Genomic DNA, 27,384 nt, shown 5'->3' with positions numbered 1-27,384 from the left:
AATACATACATATTAAAGTTTTAACTGTATTCCTCTCTTTCTTTCATTGCTGGATTTCAAAAACTGAAGAAAAGTTAATTGTCTTCCCAACCCACACAGGATTCACTGTTAAATTCCGTAACCACCATTAATGGCTAAAGAGATAACCTACACAATCCTCCTGCTTTGTAATCCCCCTTTCCCTATCATGAGCGGGGTGGGTTGGTTGGATTGGCAGAAAGCATGCTGCATATGTACTCCCTGGCTCTCATGCATAAACAGCTGGATTATGCTCATTGTGTTTAACATGTACATGATACTGGGACATGCACTTGCTTGTTTAAATGGTGCATAAGTGCCTTTTCTCATACTGAGATTTTCTCATACTGAGATATTGTCACCTCAAAACTGAATTGCTGAAATAAAATTAATTTAGAGAAACATATGTGCATGTCAATGGAAACAAAAAATAGAATGTAAAAAAGGAGTCAATTGGGGGGGACTATCAGGTTTTTCATACAACTCTTAGTATTTATTCAAGTATACTTGCATTCAACATATTCATTATATCTTTAAAGTCCTTTCTGTTACAGTAGGAGTGCAAAATGTGTGGCCCATAGGCTGCTTGCAGACCCCCAAGCCTTGTCTGATAGCTCTCAGATCCCAGCATATGTTGCTGCTGGGGGAGGGGGAAAGGGGGGGACGAATAAACACCCCAGGAACAGGTTCTATGGTTCCTGCCAAAGAAGCCTCATTCCCAGAGTGTCCTTGAAGCGTCCTAAGAAACAGTGCTTGAAGGTTCCTGTCCCATTCCTATGTTGTTCTAGAGACACTCTAGTAATGAGGCTCCTATGGCAGGAACTATAGAGCAAGTTTGTAGAGCATTTTTTCCTCTCTTTTATGGCAATAGAGTTGAGGTGACTGGGGAGGGGGCTTCTATACCTTGCAACTGTAAGACGGAACAGATGCTGATGTTGTTGCAGGACAGGCACTTTTGAGGGAGCTATAAGCCGCCGAGGCCCATTTGACAGTGATGCATGAAAAGGCTTTTTCCTGTGTTGCCCCCCAAACTATGGAATACGCTTTGTGGCCTTCCTGCCCCTTTCCTACTGATAATTCCCCTCCTCTAAGGCTTTTGTCACCCCCAGCAGGAACCATCTTCTCCCACACACACTTGATTTTGCTGCCAACAGGACATTTAAGGCTCAGGCCACACCTTTACTCAGTCCTCTCTGTGAGGACACACAGACTTCATGCTTTGAATTTATATTCTCCCTTTATTACCTACACCTTACGCAGCCATGAGCAGGAGGCAAAGGATTTTATAAACAAAGAAAGCTTTATTAATTACAATAATAACTTGTTGAATAATAAACAAATAACTCTTAATGGCTATTGATTATGATCACTTCTACCAAATACTCTAGATTACAGCCTCAAACAGTCCTTTCACAACCACCCCAGACCTTCACTGTAACCTTAACTCACTCACTCTCTCCTTCCCCACCCCAACTCTACCAGACCATTTCCCTATCTGCCTCACATAGGCACAGCAGTTTATATATCACATACACACTCCACCCCTTCCTCATTCTCTCAGCCAATGAGCTCACACATTCCCACTCTAGAGATACTTACCAAACCATATATCTATAACAAGAATATACAGTTATAAACATAAACTCAGTATGTACAGACGTGTAATGTCACATGCTCCCTCAAGAACTACAACTGTCTCTCACCCTCTAGGCGTTTAGAAAGCATGTGAAGATGCACCTTTTCAATTTAGCCCTTAAAATTTGTAATTTTAATGCTTTTACTGTTTCTGTTTTTATTGTTTCAAGATTTTATTGAATTAAAATGTTGTGCATAGCCTTGCTAGCTTTTTAGCAGATAAAGTAGTATATAAACATTAATAAACCAATAAATCAACAAGACCAATATCTGTCATTGTTGGAGTGTGAAATAATGGTTTGATAATGTTTCTGAGAGGTGTGTCTGAGTGTGCAGTGGGGGAGTGAGTGGTGTGTGAGTGTGTACCCACACACATGTACAGTCCCTGCCACCCGAGTAGTCCTTGGTGCCAAAAAGGTTATGTATTCCTGCATTACACAAATGCTCAAAACTGTGAAAAAAAGTTTTAGAGCAGAAGACACCTAATTCTGGTGCTTCTTTAACAGGGTTCCCTCATGTAACACTATGCGGAAGGACTCCCTCCAATTTGCCGCACAGTTACTTGTTTAATCCAAAACAAATGTTATTATAATCAGCATGTTTCAGTAATTACTCTCAAATTTTATTTAATCGTTTGCTCAAATAAATACATTTATTGTTTTATGCCACAAATGGCATGTGTGGACTTTTCCACAAATGTTACATTCATTCTTTTTTATATAAAATTCATTAATATTTCATATTCTCTTACCTTTATTATAGTAGTGAGTATGAGCTATTTCCAGCAGGCCAAAGACACTTGCCATGCCCCCAAGTCCAGCATTTGCATATGACTGCTCAAGGCTTGATACAGTACATTTCAGCAAATCCAGCATTCCTTTATAAACCTTCCGGTTGATCTCCTAACAATGGAAAGATTCACAAGGGTGAGGGCACTTCATTAATCAGGAGCCTGTTTCAGTTCATTAACTTCTTGCTAAATCATAATTCCCTTGCATTCTAATTCCTCTTCTGTAACTTCATTACATTTTCTCTAACTCAGGAACAAAGGAAGCTGCCTTATATAAAGTCAGACCACTGGGTAGGTCCCAGGTGATGATGTCTATAACTCATTAGCTTATTTTGTCCCCCATGCTGTTTAACGTCTACATGAAACCACTGGATGAAGTCATCTAAAGTTTGGCGATGGGGGTCAACAGTATAAAGCTAACATCCAGCTCTACCTTTTCTGTCTATCTCTTGATCCCAGGGGGCAGAGGAAGCTCTACACCAGTGGTCGGAGAAAGTTTTGGACTGAATGGAAGTGAACAAACTGAAGGCTTAATCAAGATAAGATGGTGGCACTGTGGGCCAGGGGATTTGACAACTCTAGAGATATACAACCTCTTTTGGCTGGAGATTGGATTACTGTAATACACTCTGTGTGCAGCTGCCATTGAAAACAGTCCAGAAACTTCAGCTAGTCCATAATGTGGCCACCAGAATTTTGGCAAAGACAAAGGTATCAGAGTATGTTACTCTGATCCTTCACTAACTGCACTGGTTATCAACATGTTTCCAGTCCAAGGTGCTGGCTTTGACCTTTAAAGCCCTAATGCTTTGGGCCAGGATATCTTCAGAAACCCTTCTTTCCACATGAACCTGCCTGTAAACTCCATTCCATTAAAATGCTCTCTCACACATTCCCTTGCCAACTGAGGTATAATGCATGAGTATGAGAGCGGGCCTTCATAACTGTGATGCCCATATTGTGGAACAGACATACCAGGCCCATGACTGACTGACTTTCAAGAAAACCATTTTCTTTCAATGAGCTTTCTCCTAATCTCATGTTCTATCTGCTGTTTTTCACTATTTATTGTTATTTTATTATTTGTAATAAGTTTTATTGCAAACCACCTTGAGTACACTTCAGTATAGAAAGGCAGAGCAAAAAAATATTGAAAGAAAGAAAAAAGAAAAGAACTGACCACATCCTGGACAACATCCTGTCGTGCATCCTCCTCTGACTGGATGGTGCGATTAAGCTTGCTTAATACAAATACACGGAGCTGCTCACTCTCCAAGAGACGACGGACTCTCTTCATGTTCAACCAACCAACTCCTTGTCCATCAAGGACATTGTGCACCACCTCTTTCAAGAACTGCTGGTTCTCACTACAAGGAAACATAAATCATTCAGGACACTTTAGTAGGCTTATCCCAAATTAAAGGAAAGGAAGTTAAAGATCCTCCATTTAGGATATTTAATTTGTATTTCTTTAATTTTTCTGTTTAAAAGTATCTCCTGAGATTTTTAGACTCAGGGGCATAAGTACTGCCCAGGGGACACTACACATATCTCACTATGCCCTCTACAGTGACTCTAAGCACATATCTCTAGGAGAAGTGAAGCACTTATTCCTCTTTAGAAAACAAGTTTTTTGGATGATTTTACCTGGAATTACTGGTTCGTCCCTGTGGTGAGGGGGACTCCCTTTTCACTGTTGGACTGTGCTTTATAACAGAAGACTTTTGATCCACGAGTGCTCGCCTGTTTCCTGCAAAAGGGAGGAGGCATAACGAGAGAGCATTGACTGGAAAGGACAGCCAAGTCCATGAATGGCACCAATGAGACACACAAGAGTCAGCTAACACTCTAATTAAAAGGACATACAAAGAAACTTGAAAAGCAGCAGCATATTTTGTATTACTGCATCATACATCGGCAGAAAACAGTAATGGGAATGAGGCAGAGACAAAAGAGAAGATGGTAACAGGAGCAGAAGGTGAAAAGCAGGAGAAGCTTAGCTGCTCTGCATGCATTTCTGCAACAAGGACCATCTTCTGATTAGACATCATATGGAAAAGCATAATGTGTTATGGGAATGTGACTAGTAGAAATCACATGATATTGGTTACCAGTGGAAAAGTTGCCCAAAAGACAGGCACAAGGATGCTTGCTGGGAGTTGGTATGTCATGCATAGCTCATGATGCAAGAACCCACCTTCATTGCTTACTGGCCCAGCTTCAGTAATAATCTCCATTATAGTATTTAGCCCAAATACTGGGACACAAAATAAACAATTAGTAGTATACTGCAAAATCACCACCATTTCTATAATTTAATTAGTTGCTTGATTAATCCCTTCCCTCTCAAAAACAGTCCTATATTACAGTTGGGCAACTAATATATTAGGAAGGTCCAGATAAAGCACTCATAGGGGAAGCTGCTAAGTGCATGAGGAATAAACCAGGAATGGGAGGAAAAGGTAACTCAAGTAGCAACTAGCCTTAGGGTAGGAGGAGTTGCACTAGAGTCCCTGATTTCTATTGGCCCACTTGCACTGATGCTGCTTGTTCCTGACCTGGTCCTTGGATGATCAATTATTAGCATAGGGATTGACACTATCCCCATGTGGATTCTGGGTGTTGGCTGTGATGAATCAGCAATTCAGCATGGTAGAGATTTTTGAAACAAACTGGCTGGCTTTCATGGTTTACTTACACACACACATACTCCTAATATAGTCCTTTTAGAGAGCTATAGATTTCTCTGCCCACCCTCCCACCCTTTCTCAAGAACTGTCAATTCTAAGGATCCTTGAGGGAATACATGACAGTTAAAACTGTGTAAAACAAGCTCACATTTGCAGCGCAGATGTGTCCTAAAATAATGTTACGAATGCATGAAGGCTCAAAGGCTACTCTGAACCCCATCCAAAATACAGATAATGCTTTCCAGTTTCCTGGAAATGAATAGTTAACTTTTATTGCACAGACACTTCCAAAGAAAAAGCTCATCTCCCTTCACAACATGAAGGAAGGTAAATGAAACCAAACCTTAAGGAAGAGTTAGAAAGGTTAACGAAACAATGATAGATGGAGTTAAGTGAACAACTATTCTGTACCCATCTTGTATCACAAACAATTCAATTTTTTTTTAAAAAAAATAATCACCCAGCAAACACAAAGGTCTATCACCATTCCACTGCAACAACTAGTATGATGCTTAACACAGGTACCTGTCCAGTCAGTCTGCTCATAAATCTATGTTTATATATGAAAGAGACAGTAGTACTGACAAAAGGAACGTTCTATTCTAAAGTTTAGAAACTTGCAGAGGCCACATGAAGCAGGAGTTGTTAAGAAATGAGAATAAACTGCAGAAGATGAAACACAAAGCATGAGAAAGAAATGGGGGGGGGGGGAAACCATCACTGTTTTCTTCCAATGTGTTACCAGTAATAGGTTTAGCTAACAGAAGATTTCTGCACAAATTGTAGGAATGTCATCAAATGGAAATATCCCTAGAAACCATGCAGAGTCTTCAGCAAACTATTCACATTCCTTCTCTGTGGTTGTTCTTTGGTTTTTTACACAAACACGCACACCCAGGAAAAAAAATCTATCCAAAGCAAAAGTCCAAGGCAGCAACACAAAACCAACTTTTGGCCTTTATTACTAAAAGGTCAAAGGTCAGCAAGACATCATACCAACCTTCATCCACATCCCTTCCCACTTCCAGATTAAAGTAATCTTTACCGATGAAAATGAAGAGGAGGAAGAAATAAATAAAATCAACTTATTAAAAAGAAAAATAGTAATTTTCTAATTATATATAAGAACTGAAAAAGCAAACAAAGTATTCTTCTGTTTGAGCAATGGAAAAGTTAAAAAACAAACAAAAAACAAAAAAAACACAATGAGAGACTTCAATTCTCTTTCCTTCATCAATAACATTCACTAACACCAACTGTACTATAGGTAACCTGCAGGTAATCCCTACTCCATATTCTTCAAAGTAAAAGGAAGTGGTCTAGTTTAACTAATTCCTATTGCCCCCAAGTGAAAAGCACAATTTTTTCTCTCTCAAGTTAATGTTTCCATCTAGTAAACAGAGTTATTATAAAGAGAGATAAATTAAATGTTATGGTCTTAAATGGAGGCTGTTGAAAAGCTCTTTCCCATAGCACTAGTCCATGTGATAGGCATAATGTTTAAGACCTCTTTACCAGTGGGGTCTTCCCAACTGCAGACAGTGTCTGTGGCCAAGTCCACCACTAGTAGCAATATGCAGCTGCATGCAATCTGGGCAAACAACACACTAAGCAGATTTTGAATGTCATGCTACCAGGAAAAGGGTTTTTCAGTAGCCTCCACATGGGAACTATAAAGCTCAAATTGATCCACAGTATTAAGATTATGCATCCATTTTATACATGGAGAATCTCTTTCCACCAAAGTGTATTTTCTACAGCCAGTGCATCAAAGTAAAGGTAGGCAATAATAATACTTTCCCCTCAATACATATCACTAATAAGGACTTGAAAAACTTAACTCAAGAAATTGAAAGCATTACCCACAAGGAGTTTCTAGTTCTGGAGTGCCCTGTTTCCCAAAATGCCTTTTTTTGTGGGCTAATACTATGACTGCTTGGCAATCAAAGGGATTCTGAAAGCAGTAACAGGCAAGGAAAAATTATTACCTTTCAGGCTAGGAAATGGAGTGTTTTTGTCTCTCACAGCTTTGGTTGGAAGTGCTAAATTGGATAGACTAAAGCTTGTGCTGTGGTTCTTGTATAGGCTACCTATAATAAAAAGAAAATAAATAAAGTGTTCTAATCATTCCCTTACTTCATTTGGCAATTTCTCTGCTTTTTACACCTTCGGGGATAAACTAGACATTCCTTTAAATGTGTCTTTATGTTTAATGTGCAGGTTTTTTGGGGGGGGGGTTAAATGCAGATAATCATCAGTTGCGGGATGCCAATGGGAGAATTCCACCCAAAGCAAATACCAGCTTCAGAACAGGAATTTTCCTCAGGATCACAGTAGGGGAGAAAGGGGTTAAATTTTCCCCCAATCCTGCTACGATTTTGGAGATTATCACATCCTCTGCAGGACATACACACCCCAGCTGACCCTATTTCAAATTTTCAAACCTGCAAGTTAAAATGCAAAGAGACATTTAATGGTATGTGTAGTTTAGCCCCCAGTAGCAGCACTACCTCTTCCAGAAACTGAATAATAGGTCCTCACTTCCTCATTTCTGTCAAGACTTGCAGAGTTATTTTTGACATCACATACATGGGGCGGGGGTGGGTGGGGAGGTAGGATGAACACTTGACTTATGCTTTCTGCTTCTGTGCTTCTTCACATCATTTGTTTATTTAATAAAATTAAATACATTTATTTTATTTAAAATAATTATATACCAACTTTCCATCTCATTTTTGAGATGGCCAAGCCAGCTAACAATCATAATATTTTAAACATCCAATATTACATTAATCAAACAGCCCAACACTTAAAAAATTGTTGCCTGGTTCCTTTAATGAAATTAATAACCATTTAGGCAGAATCAAGAGCTGTTCAAGCCACAGACCCGCTGAAACAAAAAGATTCTTTGATGATATCTAAATGTCATTAGGGAGGGAGTCAACCGAATCTTCCAGGGCAGGAGTTTCATAGCCTGGATGCTACCCCTCGGCCCTCTCCCGTGTTCTCTACCAAGTGCACCTCCAACAGCAATGGGAAGAGAAGCAGCTGATTACCTGAGATGATCATACGGGACGAGACCTTTAAATATCCTTGTCCCAATTGGGCCTGGAAACAGACCAGACCAGGTGCCGATGAAGCCGGTAGCATAATGGGATCACAAGCTCCAAAAAAACTGGCTCCTCTCTAAATGTTGATTGCTCTATTTTACACCAACTTAAGTTTCTGTACACTTTTCAATGGCAGGTCCTCATTCAATAACCAAATGTTGATGTAACTAAGGTATGTGTGATCTTGGCAAAAGCACCTTTGGCCACAGCTACCCCTGGGACATCAAGGAGCAATGCCAGCTCCAAGCGCATTCTTACACTGCCTATCCAGTTTTTCTAAGGGAATGCAACCCACCCAAACAAAGTGAATCTCTATCCCTAAAACAGCAGCCCTACTGAACAGGAGCATTTCCATCTTGCCTGAATTAAGTTTCAGTTTATTAGCCCACAACTAGTTCATTATTGAGCATAGGAAATGACTTAAATCTATCTTGTGCATTTCTCTCGAGGGGAGATATGCAAGCTTCCACTGCACAGTTAGTGCATCTTCTTGTTGAGCAGAATTAGAAAGATAAATTTCAAATACAACTAAAAAAAAAACACCAGGGGATTGGAAGAGAAAGTCAATTGTACTTCCTATTCTCAGCATACTGTCATGTCCAAAATTGCTCTTAACAGAGATGGGAGGGAATTGCTTAATGGGCAAAACAAGTTTTGGCAATGCAAGTCACCCCACCCACCCCCCAAAAAAGATACTTCTGTGATTTTTGCAGATATTCATAACAGAACATTAGTATTTCCCTTGAGGCCTTAATTCTCCCCATGTTAGATTATTAGGCTAATTTGCAATTTCAGTGGAGAACATAGTGACTGTATCTCCCAAATACCCTATTTTTGGAATCAATGTGAGATAATTCATTCTGTTGAGCAGGTGTGTAATCTCCCTCTTTTTTTGTTTTTGTTTGAGAAATTTAATCTGTGTTGACCACTGAATGTATTTAACATAGTTGTACCAATTTTCTCATCTAATGGGTTCGCAAGGTTCTGAACAATCACAAAATTCACTTAAAAATACCACATTTAAATAATAAAATGCTAATACTTAAAACCTAATTTCTAAAAGATACACAACAGAAAACCAGAAACGTATACCCCAAAGGCCTGAAATAATAATAATAAAAGTTATAACTGATTTTCAAAAAAACCAAGGAGGGAGCTAGCAAGACAATCTTTGTAGAGAAGAGCATTCCAAAACTATTTATTTATTTATTACATTTTTATACTGCCCAATAGCCAAAGCTCTCCGGGCGGTTCAGAATAATTAAAACCATAATAAAACAACCAACAGTCTAAAAACACAAATACAAAATACAGTATAAAAAGCACAACCAGGATAAAACCACGCAGCAGAAATTGATATAAGATTAAAATACAGAATTAGAACAGTAAAATTTAAATTTGTTAAAATTAAGTGTTAAATTATGCCACTACACCAATACGCCCTGTTCCTTGTCCATAGCAACCTCACCCAAGAAGGCATTTGGAACAAACCCCAGCAGAGGCTCTCAATGCCCAAGATTCTTGTGGGCACTCCCTATGATATCCTGCGATCCTAAATAAGATGAGGCTTAATAATCAATTATTACTGAAAGCAACACTTTAGTGTCATAAAAAACAGTTAACCCCAAGTCATACTATGTAGCCTTTGCATATGGTTTCTTATACTATAGCAAGCCACAGAAATCATGAACCTGGAAGCAAAATGTAAATGCCACATGCCACGTAGCATATACTATAGTATTTGAACGGAGTAAAATAGCTGTCCTTTCTGCCAAAGCAGTTTTTCTGCCTAGTATTTTTGGTTTCCTGGGTGGTATTTAGCATCATCCTGCAACCCTCCACTTTACTTTTGCTCTCAGAGCTGCCCGGCCTGGTCTGGTCTCATCTCCAGATCCCATTTCCAAGAACTCCTCCCCAAAGCTGACATTTAATGAAATCCTGTCACTATTCTTCCCTAATAAGTCAAGATTCCAACTGCTTCCCTCTCTGTTCCCTGCTGTTACAAAAAGCTGTAACTAGGGGGTGAATGCCATGGATTAAGCAACAGTCTGATCAGCGATTTTCACAAGTATGGTGCCTTCAGGTCAAATGTCCCTTTTCCTGTAAATTTCTTCCCCATTTTCTTCCCAACTGCTGTTTTAAGTCAGTGTACAATGAACAATGATACATACTGGCAAAAGACATAATGCCCCCAAAACCTTCACTGCTGTTGTTGGAGATTGTAGAATTTGGGGAACTGGCATGGGATTCCGATTCCACATCAGAGTCATTTCCTAATTTTAAACTATTGGGACGCAGAGGCTTCGGAGGCCTTTAAAAGAAAAGACAAAAATGTTACAGTATTGGCATCAGCATCATTCTGTATTCTGTAGTCACAAAGATCGCTGGAAATCATCTCACATCAATAAAACAAATTTATCAGTATCTAGCTATTAGAGATGTGCACTAGCCCCCAGCTTTGACTTGGACCCTGATTCAGCCTTTTGGAAAATGTCCTGAGTCGGCTTGGCCTGGTTCGGACTCTATCTGCTTTGACTCAGTACTGAATTCAGTCTAAGGTTCAGACGTCTGAGGCTTCTTCCTTTCCGCTGATTATCATGGGGAATAAAAAATAGCTATAACATTGGTCAGAATTGGATGATGTTTGCAGACATAGGAGAGGATTACACCTGCCGCATTTCAGAAAATAAGCACAGGGGTGTTTGTACTACATGCCTTTATATTTTAATTTTCTTTTAAAAGTAACTGCAGATTTATTTATTGGCAGAATTGGATGAAAATTGCAGGGGTAGTTGCCCTTTCTGAGCAGATCACACGTTCCCATTTCAGAATAGATCTAGGGGCTTTAGAGCAGCCTTGACATATTGGGAGCATCCAAAAGAGGGCACATTTATCCCTCTATGTTCCTTGTCGACCATTGTTCTGAAAATGACAGACCGTCTAGAGGTGTCCCTAAGTAAGAAACCTGAAAACTATCAGAAAGATAAGTGCTGTGGTTCTTGTGGAACGTGACTCAACATTTTTGAAAAAGCTGGGGGGAAGTGATTTGATTCCCTTCCCTTCCCTCAACCCCACTGTGGGATTTGGGGGCAAGTTTTTGAAAATGGTACACATCATCGAGGTGTCCCCAAACAAGAAACCTACAAAGTTTCAGGAAGATGGGTGCAGGGGCTAGGGAGTTATAGTTATTGAAAACCAGTTTATATGGGGGGGGTTTCATAGTGAAGCCTGGTGGCATTAGAAGAATAGCCATCTCACAGTCCCATCCTTGCCCTCCAACAAAGCACAGCGATTGAAGTCCCTGGTAAAACATGCCCTATGGTTAGGTAGACTGTCAGTCACTCAACTACATCCTTCATGTATATTACAGAGTAGTGGAGTGCACCACAAGGGGGGAAACTTCCATGCCACTGTGGATACGTATAAATGGGACTTAAATATTATTTCCTGTAAAGGCTGAAGAATTTAATATATATTCTTCTACATCAGGAAAAGTACTATCAACACAAAGGAATCAGAAAATATCTGAATTGCAAGGGATTTTTGAGCAAAATTAATGACACTAAGCACAAAGAACTACGATTAGTAAAACACTAGCATGGCTTTTATACAGTTCCACACAGAACGATCTCTCACCGACTCCCATTGAGGTTCTGGTTGAACTTCGGTGTATAGCTTTCTTCCTGTTCATCCTCATCCTCCTCCTCTGTGGGGAACCCATACTGTGGTTCAAAGTATGGGTTATCATATTCTCGTTTTTTCACCATTCCTTCAGTAGAGCTCAAACTATTAGAAGGACTTTCACTCTCGCGACGATCCACACCCATCTTGGGAAAGTTTGGCTGTAAAGGCAAGCTGGGAAGGTGATTTGAAAATCCAGCTACCATCTTCTCCTCCATCTCAGCTGAATCAGCAGATTCCTGTAAAATAAACAACAACAAAAATCAATGTGTTTACAAATGCCTGTTGCCCACCCCTGGTCACTCATTTGAAAAATTCCTTCCTAACTATGGCCTTGTTCACAGGACCTGCACATATCTTTTACAATACTTAAATTCACCAAGGTCCAATAACTATAAATCATAGTCAGCTGATGCAATTCTATTTCTCTGTTCTCTGATTTGTTTTTGTTTGTTTGTTTGTGGTTGTTACAGAATTCTTATTCGCTTGGCAAATATATGTGAGTAAATCAAGTTGCTTTTATTAGAGAGGCTTGAACCATTTAATAGCTGTTCACTGTAGAACTATATCAGGTACGTAATTGTGACGGATATACATCTTCACTGTTATCTACACTTTACCTGTTAACATTGTGTGTTATGAACACTAAACTAAATACTAGCCCTTTAATTTTTTCATATTCATTTCATTGTTTATCTGTATGTTGCTTTTCCTTCTAAAAGGAAACCCAAAGCAGCTAACAAGCCCTGTGCACCCTAAAGTACCAAGCAGAAGCTGTCTATAGCTTTATACCTCAGTCCATTCACAGGCTGATGAGAGGTGATAGCTTTTCAGAGTGGAACAAGCAATGCCCCAAGCAAACCCAGCCTATGATGCATGCCAAAGTAGCAGAAATCCCATTATCTTCTACCCAAGGGTTCAGCATAACAGTGTTATAGCCTCTAAAGACCCTGTCTTTGAACTCCCTTATTACACACGATTTGGCCCTATTACACACATGATTCACCCCATGTATGACGGTGCTGGGGCTACTGCTGGCTGTAGTGCTTGAACTTGACCGAGGTTGGTTGTTGTCTTGGGAGTTTTCACTGTCTGGGGCCGGTTCATCCATATCACCCGAGTACTCCTGAAAGTCATCAAATTCCACTTCACTTGCATCACCCAAAGCTGCATGAGTTAGTGGATCAACATCTGTAAACATATATTAGAGTATACACATTGCTTCAATTCACAAGGCCAACACAAATCTCTGGTGTCTAAATTTGTAAGCTACTCAAAGAAAAGGAAAAACAACAACAGAGAAGTGTGTGTCCAAGTCCACTCACTTGATAACAAGACATCATCATTGCAGCCTAAGTGCTGACTAGAAACCTAAACAAAAGCAAAAATATTGAACCAGATTCTCCCTAATACAGATAGGTGCAGATGACATTATAGTCACAACTGAAGGTCCCTGACTAGGAAAGGAAGTTTATATTTTACTGGGGGGGAAAGCAACCAGTGAGTTTTCCCCTAAGCTATTTCAAATCTCTCTTCTTCAGCAACCTTCAGGAGTGATATAATTATAGATATGATTATTCTAATCTGGGTTCAGTTCTGGTTTGGGGACAGAAACAGCTTTGGTCACCCTGATGGATGACTTCTGCTGGGAAATGGGAATACAACCCTGTTAGTTGTCCTTGACCTTTCAGTGGCTTTTAATACCGTTGATCATTGTATTCTTCTGAATCACCTGGCTGGGGTGGATTTAACGGACATGGTGTTACAATGGCTCCAACCCTACCTGGCAAGTCAGTCTCAGAAGTTGATGCTGGGAGACCTCTGGTCTTCACTGTCCCCCATACTATTTAACATCTACATGAAACCACTGGGAGAACTCATCCAGAGGTTTGAACTGCTGTGTCACATGCAGATGATACACAACTACACCTCTGTTTTTGACCTACTAACCCCATGCAGGCTGTGAAGCTCCTGAATGGGTTGTTGGTGGCAGTTTGGGAAGGATGACAGCAAATAAGATGAAGCTTAATCTAGACAAGATAGAAGTCATAATATTGGAATAGTATTTCCCCCTATATTGTAGCTCATAGAGGAAGAATTTGTAGCTCATAGGAGAGGGGGCATGGCTGAGTGGTAGAGCATCTGCTTTGCATGCAGTAGGTCCCAAGTTCAATCCCCAGTCTCTCCAAGTATTTTTTATTTTATTTATTACATTTTTATACCGCCCAATAGCCGAAGCCCTCTGGGCGGTTCACAAAAATTAAAACCATGAAAAGCATAAAAACAACCAACAATTTAAAAACATGAATACAAAATACAATATAAAAAGAACAACCAGGATTAAAACCACACAGCAAAAATTGATATAGGTTAAAATATAGAATTAAAACAGCAATGTTTAAATTTAAGTTAAATTAAGTGTTAAAATGCTGAGAAAATAAAAAGGTCTTCAGCTGGCGATGAAAGGACTACACTGTAGGCACCAAGCAAACCTCTCTGGGGAGCTCATTCCACAGCCAGGGTGCCACAGCAGGGAAAATGCTCCTCCTAGAAGCCACCTGCCTCACTTCCTTTGGCAGGAGCTCGCGGAGAAGAACCCCTGTAGGTGATCTTAAGGTTCAGGCAGGCACATATGGGAGGAGGCGTTCCTTCAAATAACCTGGCTCCAAGCCGTTTAGGGCTTTGAATGTTAGTACCAGCACTATGAATCGGGCCCGGGCCTGGACTGGCAGCCAATGAAGTTGTAGAAGGACTGGCGTGATATGGTCTTGTCGGCCAGTCCCTGTTAATAGGCAGGCTGCCCTGTTTTGTACCAGCTGGAGTTTCCGGACCGTTTTCAAAGGCAGCCCTACGTATAACTCATTGCAGTAATCCAAACGAGAGGTTATCAGAGCATGGATAACTGTAGCTAGGCTATCTCTGTCCAGATAAGGGTGTAGTTGATATATCAGCCTAAGCTGATAAAAGGTGCTCTTTGCCACTGAGTTCACCTGTGCCTCAAGTGACAGTTCTGGATCCAAGAGCACCCCCCAAACTACGGACCTGATCCTTTAGGGGGAGTGCAACCCCATCCAGAACAGGGTGAACACCACCCTAATTCAATAACCACTAGCTCAGGCAATTAAAACACACTGAAGAATATATGTAAAGCTAATGAAATTATTAGCCCAAAGTTACTTACTTGGAGTATCACCATTGATGTCACATTTCATCATTTCACTAACAAAGTCACCAAGGGATGAATATGAAGAGCTGGAGTCATCATAATCCACACTATCGCTGCCACTATTGCAAGGGAGAGAGTGTGGGAAAGAATTAGAAGTGTTGGGGGTGGGGGAGGAAAATATATTGCAAGAGAGAGTGTGAGGCGAACAGACCAGTAATTGTCATAGAAGCAGGCAAGCTTAATCAATATGACTATAGTTGTTTAGGTTTTATCACATGAACAGCCTGTCCTAACTAATATAATATCAGAATCTTTCACTATATGTTTGAAAAAAATAGTTATGAAAAAGAAAGGTGACAGCTGTTATTTACTATATTAGAAGCATTTTGACAATATGAAGAAGATGGAAACCAGAGAGGTCAGAGCGTAGCAGGTTGTAACAACAGGACCTGGCGTGTATGTTTTATCTATCTGGGACCAGGAAAAACACTTTATTCTCTCAAGACTTTAAAAAGCATTCTAATGACCTTTAGATCTGGGTTTTATGCTACCTTTTACTGATTTTTTGACTGTATGCTTTTTTATCTTTTATGGTTATGATTGAGCATTTTATATGGAAACTGCACTAGAAACTGAAGGGCAATATAGAAATTCATTAACAAAGTAAGTAAAATTGCAAAGGCCACCAAGGACCAACTGGATGACTTTATGTTCCTCACTAACCTATCATCAGTAGGATCAGAATCTGTTTCTCTCTCTATTGGGACACTCAGTGCTTCAGCCAGCTGAGAATTGCTATCATAGACACGGTAATGGATTGGCTGCAGTTGGTGAGCATACCACTTTGGCTTATCACCAATTAGAGCTGGGTCAAACATATCTGTAGAGAAAATGAGAAAAAGAAAATGGAATGAAAATTATTTGCAAAACGCAGTTCCAAACAGACTTGACCAAACTGGGGCTACAGATGCCACAGATTTACATCCTAAAAACAGGCAAAACATTAAAAAAAAAACACCACCTCAGTCTTTGGAAAGATACTTTTATTTCAGGAACTTTCTCAACGGATCTTATTGGGAAGACAAGTCCTTCCATAGAACAGAGAGGATTTAGGAAAGACTGGGCAATTATTTCCTGGCAATGCTTTTGTGTTACAAGATACAACTTTAGTCAAGGGGAGTGGGGGGGGGGGGGAATAAGAAGTAGGCTTACTGTTGTGAATTCTTTGGAAAGCATAATTAGTGGGATTGAGTGACCATTCCCCAAAGTATTCCACTGCCTGCGTCTTGGACAATTTATCTGCAAAATGTGTCTGTTTTGGTCGTGAAGCCAGGAAGGAATTGGCCTGAAATGCAACCACGGGCCGAGGGAAGAGGCGAAGTGTCCGGGTATGCATCTGGAATCCTTGTAAAACATTTGGTGAATTGAAGAATCTCACCATGGCAACCCTAAAAAAAGGGAAAGATTGGTTATACAGCCAACAACAGCATGAAAATCTAGAGGATACATTGCATTTCCATATCAAGAAAAATGGAACTACAGATGCACCTCCAATATGGAAAGAGAAGAAGAAGTTTTTCACGAATTCGCCCACACCACAACTAAATCAATTCCATCCCAAAGGCATTATGTGAATGTATGCCTTTTGGAAATCACAGACAATTCTTGCACCAGCCGCCAAAGATTTCTACAGACTAGTCAGGTTTCATGGAATTACTGTATAGCTCAAAAAAGAGACTTTGTAGAAACCACACATAAACAGAACGGCTTCCAAACAGACAGCTCCTAGCACTAATAATTAAAAGGCATTGTGCAGCTATTCCATTTTTCCCTCAACGTGTTGTTTTTCTGATACGAAAAGAGTTGGTAGAAGTGGTGGGAAACCACAGGAGAGATTGAGGATGTCATCTGGACTCCCTGTAAAATTCCATGAATGATGCAGGGCAATTGTACAATAAAAGCCTTGTCTGGAAGCACACAGAGTACATTAATCTCACCTCCTAGAGTTATGCAGCATCAAATGCAGAAAATATTATTAAAAACTGATGGTAACCCACAGAAGTTATAATGAAGTTCATACCAATACAAGCTGATGAAAAGCAATGTTTTGCTTTTTTATTATTTTGAAGGTAATACCATGCCAGTTAACATTGATTGCAGGACAGAGCACTAGACTCTCTCACAAGTTTAGCAAAAGGATAATTAATCATACTCACCTAGTGGCCACATCCACTGAATCTACATCATTGCCATAGATCAGGGGGTTGAACTCTGTTGAAGGTGTAGACTGCAGATCATTCTGAGGTTTTCCCAGAAGCAGTGGGATCTCCTGACTTTCATGAAACTTCTCTAGGTTAAGAATGGGCTGAGTATTCAAACTCATACTGGCCAAGGCCTGAAGAGCAACAGGCAACAGAGAAAATAAACAAGAGTGGCATTGCCAATGCTGCCTTGTCTCATAGTGAATGACAACCCAAGCACAATGTTCTAGTTCCCTGGAATCAGCCAACACCTCTTTCAGTTCTTACATGAACATAAGAACAAGCTTAGTATGTTCTTGGCCCTTCCTTTGAAAAACTGCCCCACCATTCTTTGCAGATGGGTAAGTTGGTCAAGGAAAAAGCTTCACAAATTGCTGTAAATGTTCTTATAAAAAAGAAAGGTGTATCCAAAAGAATATTCATAGATCATTTCATGAAGATCAGAACTCCTTTACCATTCTTTGGTTACCCCTTTGCCCATTTGGAGCAATTAACGACAAACTCAGAAAGAGAACCTTATTACCATTTTACAAAAAAAGAACTAGACAGTTGTGCAGTAAACTGTGTAAGAAATTATGAAAATACTCCAAGCTAAATAGTCTTGTAAAATAAAAGTAAAAGATTAATCTAGAAGGTTTTAATGACTCCCTAAACATACAGTGAAACTAACAGGGAAGAGGGAAAATCCACTCTTTTACTGGCTTGACTATATAAATAAGAGGATAGGTGAAATACGTTAAATATTAAAATAAACTGTATCAAAGCATACTGATGATGAACCCTAAAATGTGGAACAGCAATCCTACTCTACAATTTTGAGAACAGAATTATTTATTTTCCATTAGCCAATCAATAACAAGGGGGATATGAACTTAAGAGCACTTCCTAAACCCCACAATTTGGGGCATTTGGGGGCATCTGCCAGTTTGCTTTTGACCCCTTCAGTTTCGGACTGTTAGAACCCTTCACAGTTGTTTCTGATTTTTAAAGCCATTTAATTTAATTAATTAATGCCTTTAATCAGGCTGTGAAGGACCACCTACTCCCATATCCATCTGTCTAAAAGTTATGATCTTCCAGTGAGGACCTTATTAAGACTGCCTCACCAGAAGAAATAAGACAGGAAGTAACAAAGGAGGAGGCGTTTCAGTTGTTGTCCCCCAACTATGAAACAGTCATCCCAAAGAAGCTTGGTTGGAGTCCTCTTGATTAATGTTTAGGTGCAAAATAATTATTTTCTGAGGCATTTTAATGGATCTATATCTTCTAAGCACTAGTAGTTCTAGACTACTTGCGAACCGCCCAGAGAGATTCAGCTATTGGGCGGTATAAAAATGTAATAAATAAATAAATAAAATAAATAAACATTTGCCACTCTGCTGTTTTATATTATTTTATATTATTTAATGCCTTATATTTTTACTGATTTAAATTTTAAAATGTATTGTAAACCACCCTGGGATAATTTTGTATGAAAGGTGATTCAAGCAGTTAGAGAATTACCTTTTCAAGCTAAATAAGGCACAGGGTCAATGCATTCTTTATCATGGCAGCTAGCCAGTGAAGCCCAGATTCCCAAAACAATGCACTGTTTCAACAGAGATGCCTTCGTCAACTCTACATTTTCCACAGCTCTCATGGCATTTTCACAGAACTAACATCTCAAGGCCTGAAAACATCACCCAGAACATGCATTTAAGGGCTAAAGTTTTAGCTCCATGGATTACACACAATCTCACTAATCATCTCAACTTCAACTTCTTAAGGGTTATAGCCCTCCCACAAACCTTGCAGTTTTTCTTAGTGTCTCCCACAGATGTATTTCACCAAACTTCCTTTTATTTCCAAAAGCCAATAAATCCAAACAGATTAAAAATAATCCAATGGAAACTTGAGGGAGAAAATAGTAAAATAAAGACACCTTTTTGTCAGGCGTGAGCAGCTGTTGCTGAGTGATTGCAGTCATGCTAACCAGACACTGGAGGCAAGATGGAAGATCACATGACAACATCAGCGGACAATCAGAGCCAAGACGAACACATGACCACAGAGAGACAGATGGAGAAAAAACTATTACTACTAATACCACGGATGAGAAAGGAAATAAAAAGGGATCATAAACAAGCACAGTTCCTGAGGGAGACCAGACCGCTTTACCCCCACACATCTGTTTGCAGACACGTTCTTTTGTTTGAAAAGTTAGGCGAATGCTAACCAGTTGTTTTCAACACAGATATCTCTAATAAGACATTAAGATTTGAGGTTGTGACTGCTCTGAATGGACACTAAAGAGCCCAAAAATATTTTGCATAACTAGTTGTATATGCCTAATATTGTTGCCAAGATTTTTCACTACCATTACTGCTTTGTGTTACATGACAGTCACTTTCTCAATCTTTCCTGCTTTTTCCCTGCTTTACTCTGTGAAGAATAAGGTTTCATGTCTTTCACTGTTGGATGAATGATGCATTTTGGTCAGTTCTGTTCACATTGCTCAAGTGTGTGGGAGTTTTGCTGAATAGCCCCTTAAACTGTGGAGAGAAAAAAGCAACTGTAGAGTCTAGTGTAGGGTCAATGGCTGTTCACTGCAGGGAATCACAGACAGTTAAATATATAGTTCCGCTGTTTGATGGGAGACAGAAACAGCAAGTCTTGTATTGTTATTATCACACTGTACCTTTATACACTGCATGCAGCATGCAAGGGCGAGGAGGAGATGGAGGAGGAGAAAAGTAGAGAATAGAAATAAAGACATAAAGCTATTCTAATAGATTCAGCCAATCTGACCCAAACCAATAAATAACTTCATTGAAAGAGAGAGAGAGAGAGAGAGAGAGAGAGAGAGGAACATGGTTCTCATAGGCAGCAATATGAATTGAAAATGAAGAAAATGATGATCAAGAAAAGGGAAACAAGTCAAATGAAAATCCAGGAATTCAAAGGGATATATATTTGGGGGAGGGGGGATACTTTGTATAGATATGAAGAATAATTTAGGGTGCAATACTACACATATTTAGAGAGAGAAATGTCCTTCATTTTCCAGCAAACTCCAGCCTGCATGGCTGTCTAGAGGGACGCTGGGAGTCGTAAGACATTTTTTTGTCTGAAGGTCCATAGGATTGTGCCTTTAGCTAACCATTTAAAATGCAGTGGCAAAGCATTTTATGTGATGCCCCATGCTATCAATACTCTGATATGTCTGATATAGAAAAAGATTTCAGTTTATCACGGTCTTGAAATATTTTTAAATGAGGTTGTGAAAGGATGCAGCCTAACCCAGTTCGAAGTATAGACACATCTAGTAACTATACAAAAAAATAGCAATTCATTGTTATTTTAATGTTTTATGAATCATGGTCACATCAAAATGGTCATGTGAATGAGCCCCAAGTAATCCGCTAAGCTGCAGCAAGGTGATTTAATGCAACACACCCCAAAATATGACTTAAAAGAGCTGGTTCAAACATAATGCTAAGCCATAGTTTGGTGTCATAAGAATGTGCTCCCCCTCCAGTATGTGTCCAAAGAGTCCAGAAGATTTTGCGTCCGTTTTAGAGTAATCGCAGCTTACCTGTTAGCAAAACTCAGACAAACTGTGTTTAATCTTAATTATGGATAGATGAAACAAGCCAAGTTTAAACCATAGTTTATTAATCTGGCTTGTTTCAACTAACCATAGTTAAGGTTTGCCACAGGTTGCCTGGGATCAGATGACATACTAAATTGCTGTTTATCTAAAATGGAAGCAGAGCTTTTTGATCCACTCCTTGGAGCTATGCCAGAGGATGGGAAGGGGGGTGCACAAGGCTGAGGCTCATTCCAATAATGCTAAATTATTTAACATAATTTAACATTATGCACAAACAGAACCCACATTTTTGTTCATACATGCGAAATGCTAAATTCATTCATGCTAAATGCTAAATTTCCAAGGAACTGTTGCTGTACTTCTATATGTACTTACCTATAGCCCCATTATTAAACATGGTGGGACTTATTTCTGCAAAAACATGCATAGGGCTGTACTATATAAGCTCTAAATGAATGAGAAGGCCAATCCAAGCAGACTTGGAAATAAATCCACAAAGGTTACTAATTCACAAAATGTTTTACAAGCTACTCTGCACACACATAGCTATGCTAAGTGACAGTAACACATTGGCATCCCAAAAGAGAGAAAAAACAATCCTCCTCTAGTTGAAAAGTGTTCCCAGGAGGCAACTATAACTTGCTTCAGATGACCAAGCAATTTACAAGCCTGAACCAAAGCCCTCCTTATCATTCTGTCAACTTCAGATTCCTAGATATTCTTACTTTCACGAAGCTTCAACATGCACGCCCTAGAAAGACATGTATGGGGGGCGGGGGAGGAATCTGGAAAATGTTGCAGGTCCTGCACTCTCATAAACCAAGCCAAAGGAAAAACAAGCATTAAAAAATGGAATAGAAAATCAAATTGTAGCTCTTAGGAGAGATTTACATGATCCTTTGGAAACAAGAAGGCAACTTTTATTTTGTGTCAGTTAAGGGTAGGTAGAAGTAGCAAAGAAAATCAGCACACAGTCCCCTCAAAAATATTATATGTATTTTAGACCTTTGTCTAAAATCCATCAACCACCAGGGCTTTCTCACATCTTTCTCTAATTAAAAGCTCCAAAGTCTCCTCTAGAGGAGCCCTTTTTTAAAGTGATTGTTTATGCAAGGCAGGTGGCTACAGGAACCCCAGTGAGTAGCCAGAATTTCCTTGCACTGCATAAATTAACAGTAACCTGCCTATTACAAGCTATCTGAAATAACTATCTTTAACCACATTTGTCACACTTTAGCTGTTTCCAGAGAGGTAGCTATGTTGCAGTAAAAACAAAAAGAGTCTTGTGGTAACTTAAAGTCTAAAACATCTATTATGGCATAAGCTTTTGTGGCCTACAGTTACTTCATCAGATGCTTTAGTGATGCTTCATTCATAGATGTTAAAATAATCACATTTGATTATTAGCTCTGAAACTCCTCCAAGCCATACTTATTAGAATACTCACGTACCTGTTTCAGGTGCTTTTTCAATTCTAAAGCTTCTGGCTCTGGCAAAATAGGCAATAATTCAGCATTTGTAGGGACAATAACCTGGAATCAAATTTTAAAAAATAAAATTGCATCTACAAAATCCACTGAAATAGCTTTTCTTTATGAGTTCATGTAAGCAAGGCAAGTTGCTTCAGCCCTGCAAGCGGGAGCGGCTAAACAACTCAGGGACACTTCTTTCCTAGTAGTTTTGCCATGATATGCAAAGCAGGAATTCTAGCTTGTCTCTTCCCTGACAACTCAGAGCTGAAAGCCAGAAGAACAGAATTATGTATTTCACCCTGGATTCCTTAGAGACCACTTTTGATACTTTTAATAAAAAAAGTGGGCTATAAATATTTAAACAAATAAATAAATTTCACTTTGCCTTGAACATCAAAACAGAAACATTTAACACATCAAAAGGCTCGATGGGTGCGTGAGTATCCAAAATATATATTGGGGGTGGGTGTTATAGATGTCTTTCAATCTAAATGTTTAACTATTTGATTCTTCTTTGATTGTTATATTTGTCCAGAATACATGGTTGCAGTAAAAGCATTCTGTAAAAGACAAATAACTTAATTGCATGAGGAGTCAGCACACCTTAGCCCTTTGATATTAATGGGCTTAACTAAGCACAAGTCTGCACAAGATCAGGCTGCAAGGGTAGGAAAAGCAGAAACCAGTACATATGCATTGCTGTGTACAAAAATCCACCATGGATGCTTATGCAAAGCCCCCATTACCTTTTTGTTCTCTATAAGTTCCTAGTTATTCTTCAATATTAGTGCAAAGCCCATGATGCTGTGGGCACTAGTAGTCCTGCTCCTTTCCCACTTTATTGCCCCTCAGTTCCCTCAACACAGAGGGAGTCATGAATAATGCAAATATGGCTCATGCATAGTGAATCCCTGCTCCAAAACGTGCATGTGGCACAGCGCCTCCCCTCCCTCAAGCGCCTCCGTCCTCTTCCCCACTCCCTGCTGGCGGCAACAGCCTAATCGCACTGGTGCAGCCAAGACCTGCTGATTGGCCAAACACGTTTGTCCGTCATCCCACTGGTGGAGGAGCTGTCCTGCCTGTACGGTGTGAAGGAAATTAATTGCTATTAAATGTTGAGCTTTGAACTTTTCCAAATTTTCTGCATTTCTACCTGCTCAAGCGTCAGTTTAAAACAAAAATGAGCAAGGCTGGTCTGGTAGATCTTGAGTAATGAGCTTTACACTATTGTATTCTAACATAAGATGCATGCCCTAAGACAGATACAAAACATTTATGAAAAAATTATCTGAAGCATGTAAATTACAAAGCCTGCACTTTAAAAAGCCAAGCAAAAGGGGGGAAATGAATGAACGTTTTAAAAGAAGTACAGAAAATCACATTTTAGTATTTACAGGAGATTTACTTGATGTTTTGGAATAATGAACTTCCATTTCATGTCAGTTAAAAGGTGTGATTAGAGATGAAAATCATAAGACCATACAGTCCCCTCAAAGGGGGTTATATTTACCACTATCTTATAAATAGGAGTTACCTACCTTATTGGTGTCCAGATCAACTAGCCATACATCATCTGGCATTTTAAAGTCTAGTTTGTAAAGGAAGAAGCTGGCTGGGACACCAATGATATAGGGTGTTGGGGCCAGAAGTAGCTGTAATGGGCAGAAAACATTATTGAGAGAATTTGAATCCTTTGTAGCTTCTCTGCTAAAAAAATATATAAAAATACTAAGACCAAACTACTATACAGAGGGCGACACCTAAAACACAAACAAGTTGTTGATACAAGAATTAATGATACCTGTCAATCGTTTGGAAACAATAGATGCTATAGCATTACTGAAGCATTAGTATAGCATTACTAAATCAATAATTTGGATGGGGACCACCAGATTATAAAGAGAAGAATTTGTGTTTGAAAAGGAAAATATATTCTAAACAAGCTCTGCACAGGCGCAGAGCCTATATGTGTGATGCACAGAGACCACGAAGAAGAACTGTGGTTTTTTTTCCCTTTGATAATTGTTGGCTCTTTATAAGTGCTGCCTTTCTAGAGCCACAAGGTCTCTGGAGCAGTAGTATGGTCTTCATTCTCCCAAAGAAAATGTAAACCACACTGCTCATATGGCATTGGTAGCTCCTGGAAGAATTGTAGCTTGGGGATAATATGGAATTAAAGCTGGCTCTTTTCCAATCTGCCTTCCATTTCTGTCCCTACTATTAAACATGGCTACTTACAGTAGTTGTTGGGCACAATAAAAATGTCCATTTTAATATAGACACATGGACAAAGGAAGGGAAGAATCCAAATGTTTCTGTCAAGAAAAGTCTTCAACAGTCTGAAGCACTGACATACCTGTTCTGCAGAAGCCATGCAGGTAGGAAGCAGTGGAATCACTGGGAACATGTACTCCAGGGGATAGATCATAGCCACAAATGCCATCACAGACATGGAGAGAGCATTATAGTCCCGGGACTGCAGCACTACCTGCAACCAACAAAACTCATTTTCTCATAACAATACTCATAGGTTTCTTGTATGCTACTATGTTCTGCTTTCATATACTACTAAAATCCTCACAACTCAAACAATATTTTCATGCAAAAGTACTTTTAAGAAGAAACCCCAGGGCCCTTATTGCTTTTATTGTGTTAACAGTAAGTTTACATTGTGACGGACATTACTCTAGCCCTCTTCACATAATCTTCCTTAAGTTTCTTTTGAAATGCTATGGAATGGACAATGCAGCCTCCTCTGCTGAAATGGCTACATTTATAATGACCTACTTTCCCCTTACCTTGTGTTCCAGAAGAATGCAGGACAACACCTGTAAACATGCATCCACACCTAACAGCTCCAAGGGCAGGTGCAAAGGGAAATCCACAAGTGAGAAGCGGGATGGATCAGGAAGGGCAAAAGTCAAGGCTGGCTGCATTTCAAGCGGTAAGACTTCCACATCCACACGTTTCTGGCCAGCAACAGGCACTGGCGAGCGAAGCAGTCGGTAAATCCAGGCCTCGATTTCACGTAAATCATGTAGCAATGCACTGGATTTCTCCTCTACAAGCAGAGAGCCTGTGAAAATCCGCCACATTGTATCCCTGTATAAAAGCAACAAGATTGACACATATATTCTGTAGTTCTATTGAGAAACCTGCCCAGTAATGAAGCTATGAGCATCCTTTCATAAGAGCAACAGAGTTCTGTGGCATCTTAACACATTTATAATAGCCTAAGTTTTTATGGACTGGAGTCCACTTCATCAGATGCATGTCGAACAGGTATAATTCAGGTAGCTGGGGAGGGGGGAACAGAGGCCACACTAGAAAATCATAAACTTTATTTATTTAATTTATTTATTTATTATATTTTTATGCATCTTGTAATGTCCCAAAATCACTACTCAGACTAGAAAAAGAGGGGTGGCAAGGCCTTAATGTCATCTTACTAAAGTAATGGAACCAGAAAGTTCTATTCCAACGTATGAATCTATCTTTGAACTTACGTCACTAGAAGAAAGCAACTAAGATCCAAATAAATCAGACATTTAGGATTCCAAAGGTGGCACTCCCTATGAGACTCCATAGAACCTGTACTTCAGGAATTATTATACTGTTGCAAGACAGACTAGAGTCCAAGTGGATATGTTGCCCTCAAATATATTCAGGTATTATAACTAGCACAATGTTCCTTTGTATTATAATACAGATACAGTCATTCTAAAAAGGACAAGCTAGTAACAATTATTGAAATCCCAAGTAGAATTAAATAAACTTTACTGCATACCAGGGTTGAGTTGATTTAAATCACTTCTCTGAAAGACTCAATTATAATTATTTAAATCACAGTTTAAATCACTATTTAGACATCATTTTTAACTGGAATACATTATTGTTTAATGTAACCTTAATACATATTCAGAGATGTAGGTTTCATTAGAAGGTAGGTATACACTAAGCAATTTTTCTGAATTGTTTTCAGCTTAGGTTTCATCAAAAAATGGAATGATAATTTGGTCATTTAGTACTAAAGCAGAATGAACTTGTGAAGTCATTCAAGAGATGAACCAGCTCCAACTGATCAATTAACCATGATATTTTTGTCATGATGTACCAGAATCACCTCCACCAAATAGGCTTTTAAATTGTACTAAAAAGATTGTTTATTCTTTGGGTCAGTTTTCTTCTCCAACAAACAACATAAACAAAAGACACACATTGATTTTTTAATGGTTAACTATTTCAGTTTTCAGATAAATGTAAAGTACGTTAAAAATTAATAAAATTTAGGTGGAAACAGAAACAATAGCTCACTGTTGCCATGCTAGGTATGTTGGATCCTGGAACGGATCCTGGTTATGTTTTTCCATTGATTTGTTAATTGCTGAGGAGCTGGAGGAACAGAAGACTCAGCAGAAAACTTAAAGGTCAACTCTACACCTGGACACTGAGTATCATAATTGAATAATTGGTAAACTGATTGTCTTCAATTAAGGGTTGCAAGGAGTTGCATCATTGTACAGGTAGTCTATAAAAGGAAATGTATTTTCATGTGCATGACACATAACTGAACTGATGTGAAGCTGTATTGACTGAACGTTTGTAAGTATTAGCTGTTTTGCCATAACTAAATTATATTTTTATATGCCAGTAAAAAGGTTTGTTTTAACCAATACAAATCTCTGTCTTAATTCATGTCTTTGCTGACTTGGCTGAAAACCGCTGTAATACTCTGCTAGTTTCCGTATGGGCCCAAACAAACAGAAACTTAATACAAAAGGTTATTTGCCAGAAGCCCAGTCTGTGCAATAACTAATAAGGTTGTAAAACCCATAACTCAATAAGGTATTCCCCTTCTACAGTGCAGCAGAAGTTTCCTCAACAGTCAAGACTGCATGAATAGGTTCTGTTCACTTTAGCTTCACTTTCTATTCTCCTCCCCTATACCTTGCATTTATATCCAGACTCC

General features: G+C 39.2%; 1 protein-coding gene across 12 annotated transcripts in view; it reads right to left on the bottom strand.

The window, feature by feature from the left end:
• The window catches only part of MADD (MAP kinase activating death domain), a 93,847-nt gene that overhangs the window by 43,822 nt on the left and 22,641 nt on the right, over positions 1–27,384 (bottom strand). For 7 of the 12 annotated variants that reach the window (XM_063117513.1, XM_063117514.1, XM_063117516.1 and 4 more), the window contains exons 4-19: positions 25,214–25,517; positions 24,772–24,903; positions 23,954–24,067; positions 22,395–22,475; positions 19,273–19,329; positions 17,307–17,485; positions 16,303–16,538; positions 15,814–15,970; positions 15,106–15,209; positions 12,922–13,115; positions 11,880–12,163; positions 10,415–10,554; positions 7,122–7,223; positions 4,091–4,193; positions 3,624–3,810; positions 2,405–2,555 (exon numbers count right to left, since the gene is read on the bottom strand). In XM_063117513.1, coding sequence (XP_062973583.1) covers positions 2,405–2,555; positions 3,624–3,810; positions 4,091–4,193; positions 7,122–7,223; positions 10,415–10,554; positions 11,880–12,163; positions 12,922–13,115; positions 15,106–15,209; positions 15,814–15,970; positions 16,303–16,538; positions 17,307–17,485; positions 19,273–19,329; positions 22,395–22,475; positions 23,954–24,067; positions 24,772–24,903; positions 25,214–25,517 — 2,525 coding nt within the window. Of the gene's footprint in view, positions 1–2,404; positions 2,556–3,623; positions 3,811–4,090; positions 4,194–4,640; positions 4,701–6,133; positions 6,173–7,121; positions 7,224–10,414; positions 10,555–11,879; positions 12,164–12,921; positions 13,116–15,105; positions 15,210–15,813; positions 15,971–16,302; positions 16,539–17,306; positions 17,486–19,272; positions 19,330–22,394; positions 22,476–23,953; positions 24,068–24,771; positions 24,904–25,213; positions 25,518–27,384 lie in introns of all 12 variants that reach the window. The other 5 variants (XM_063117519.1, XM_063117517.1, XM_063117522.1 and 2 more) reach the window with 3 other exon arrangements.

This window comes from Elgaria multicarinata, chromosome 2, assembly GCF_023053635.1.
Source record: "Elgaria multicarinata webbii isolate HBS135686 ecotype San Diego chromosome 2, rElgMul1.1.pri, whole genome shotgun sequence".
Taxonomy (NCBI): Eukaryota; Metazoa; Chordata; class Lepidosauria; order Squamata; family Anguidae; genus Elgaria; species Elgaria multicarinata.
Note: the sequence above shows the minus strand (reverse complement) of the source record. Positions and strands in the feature narration are given on the sequence as shown.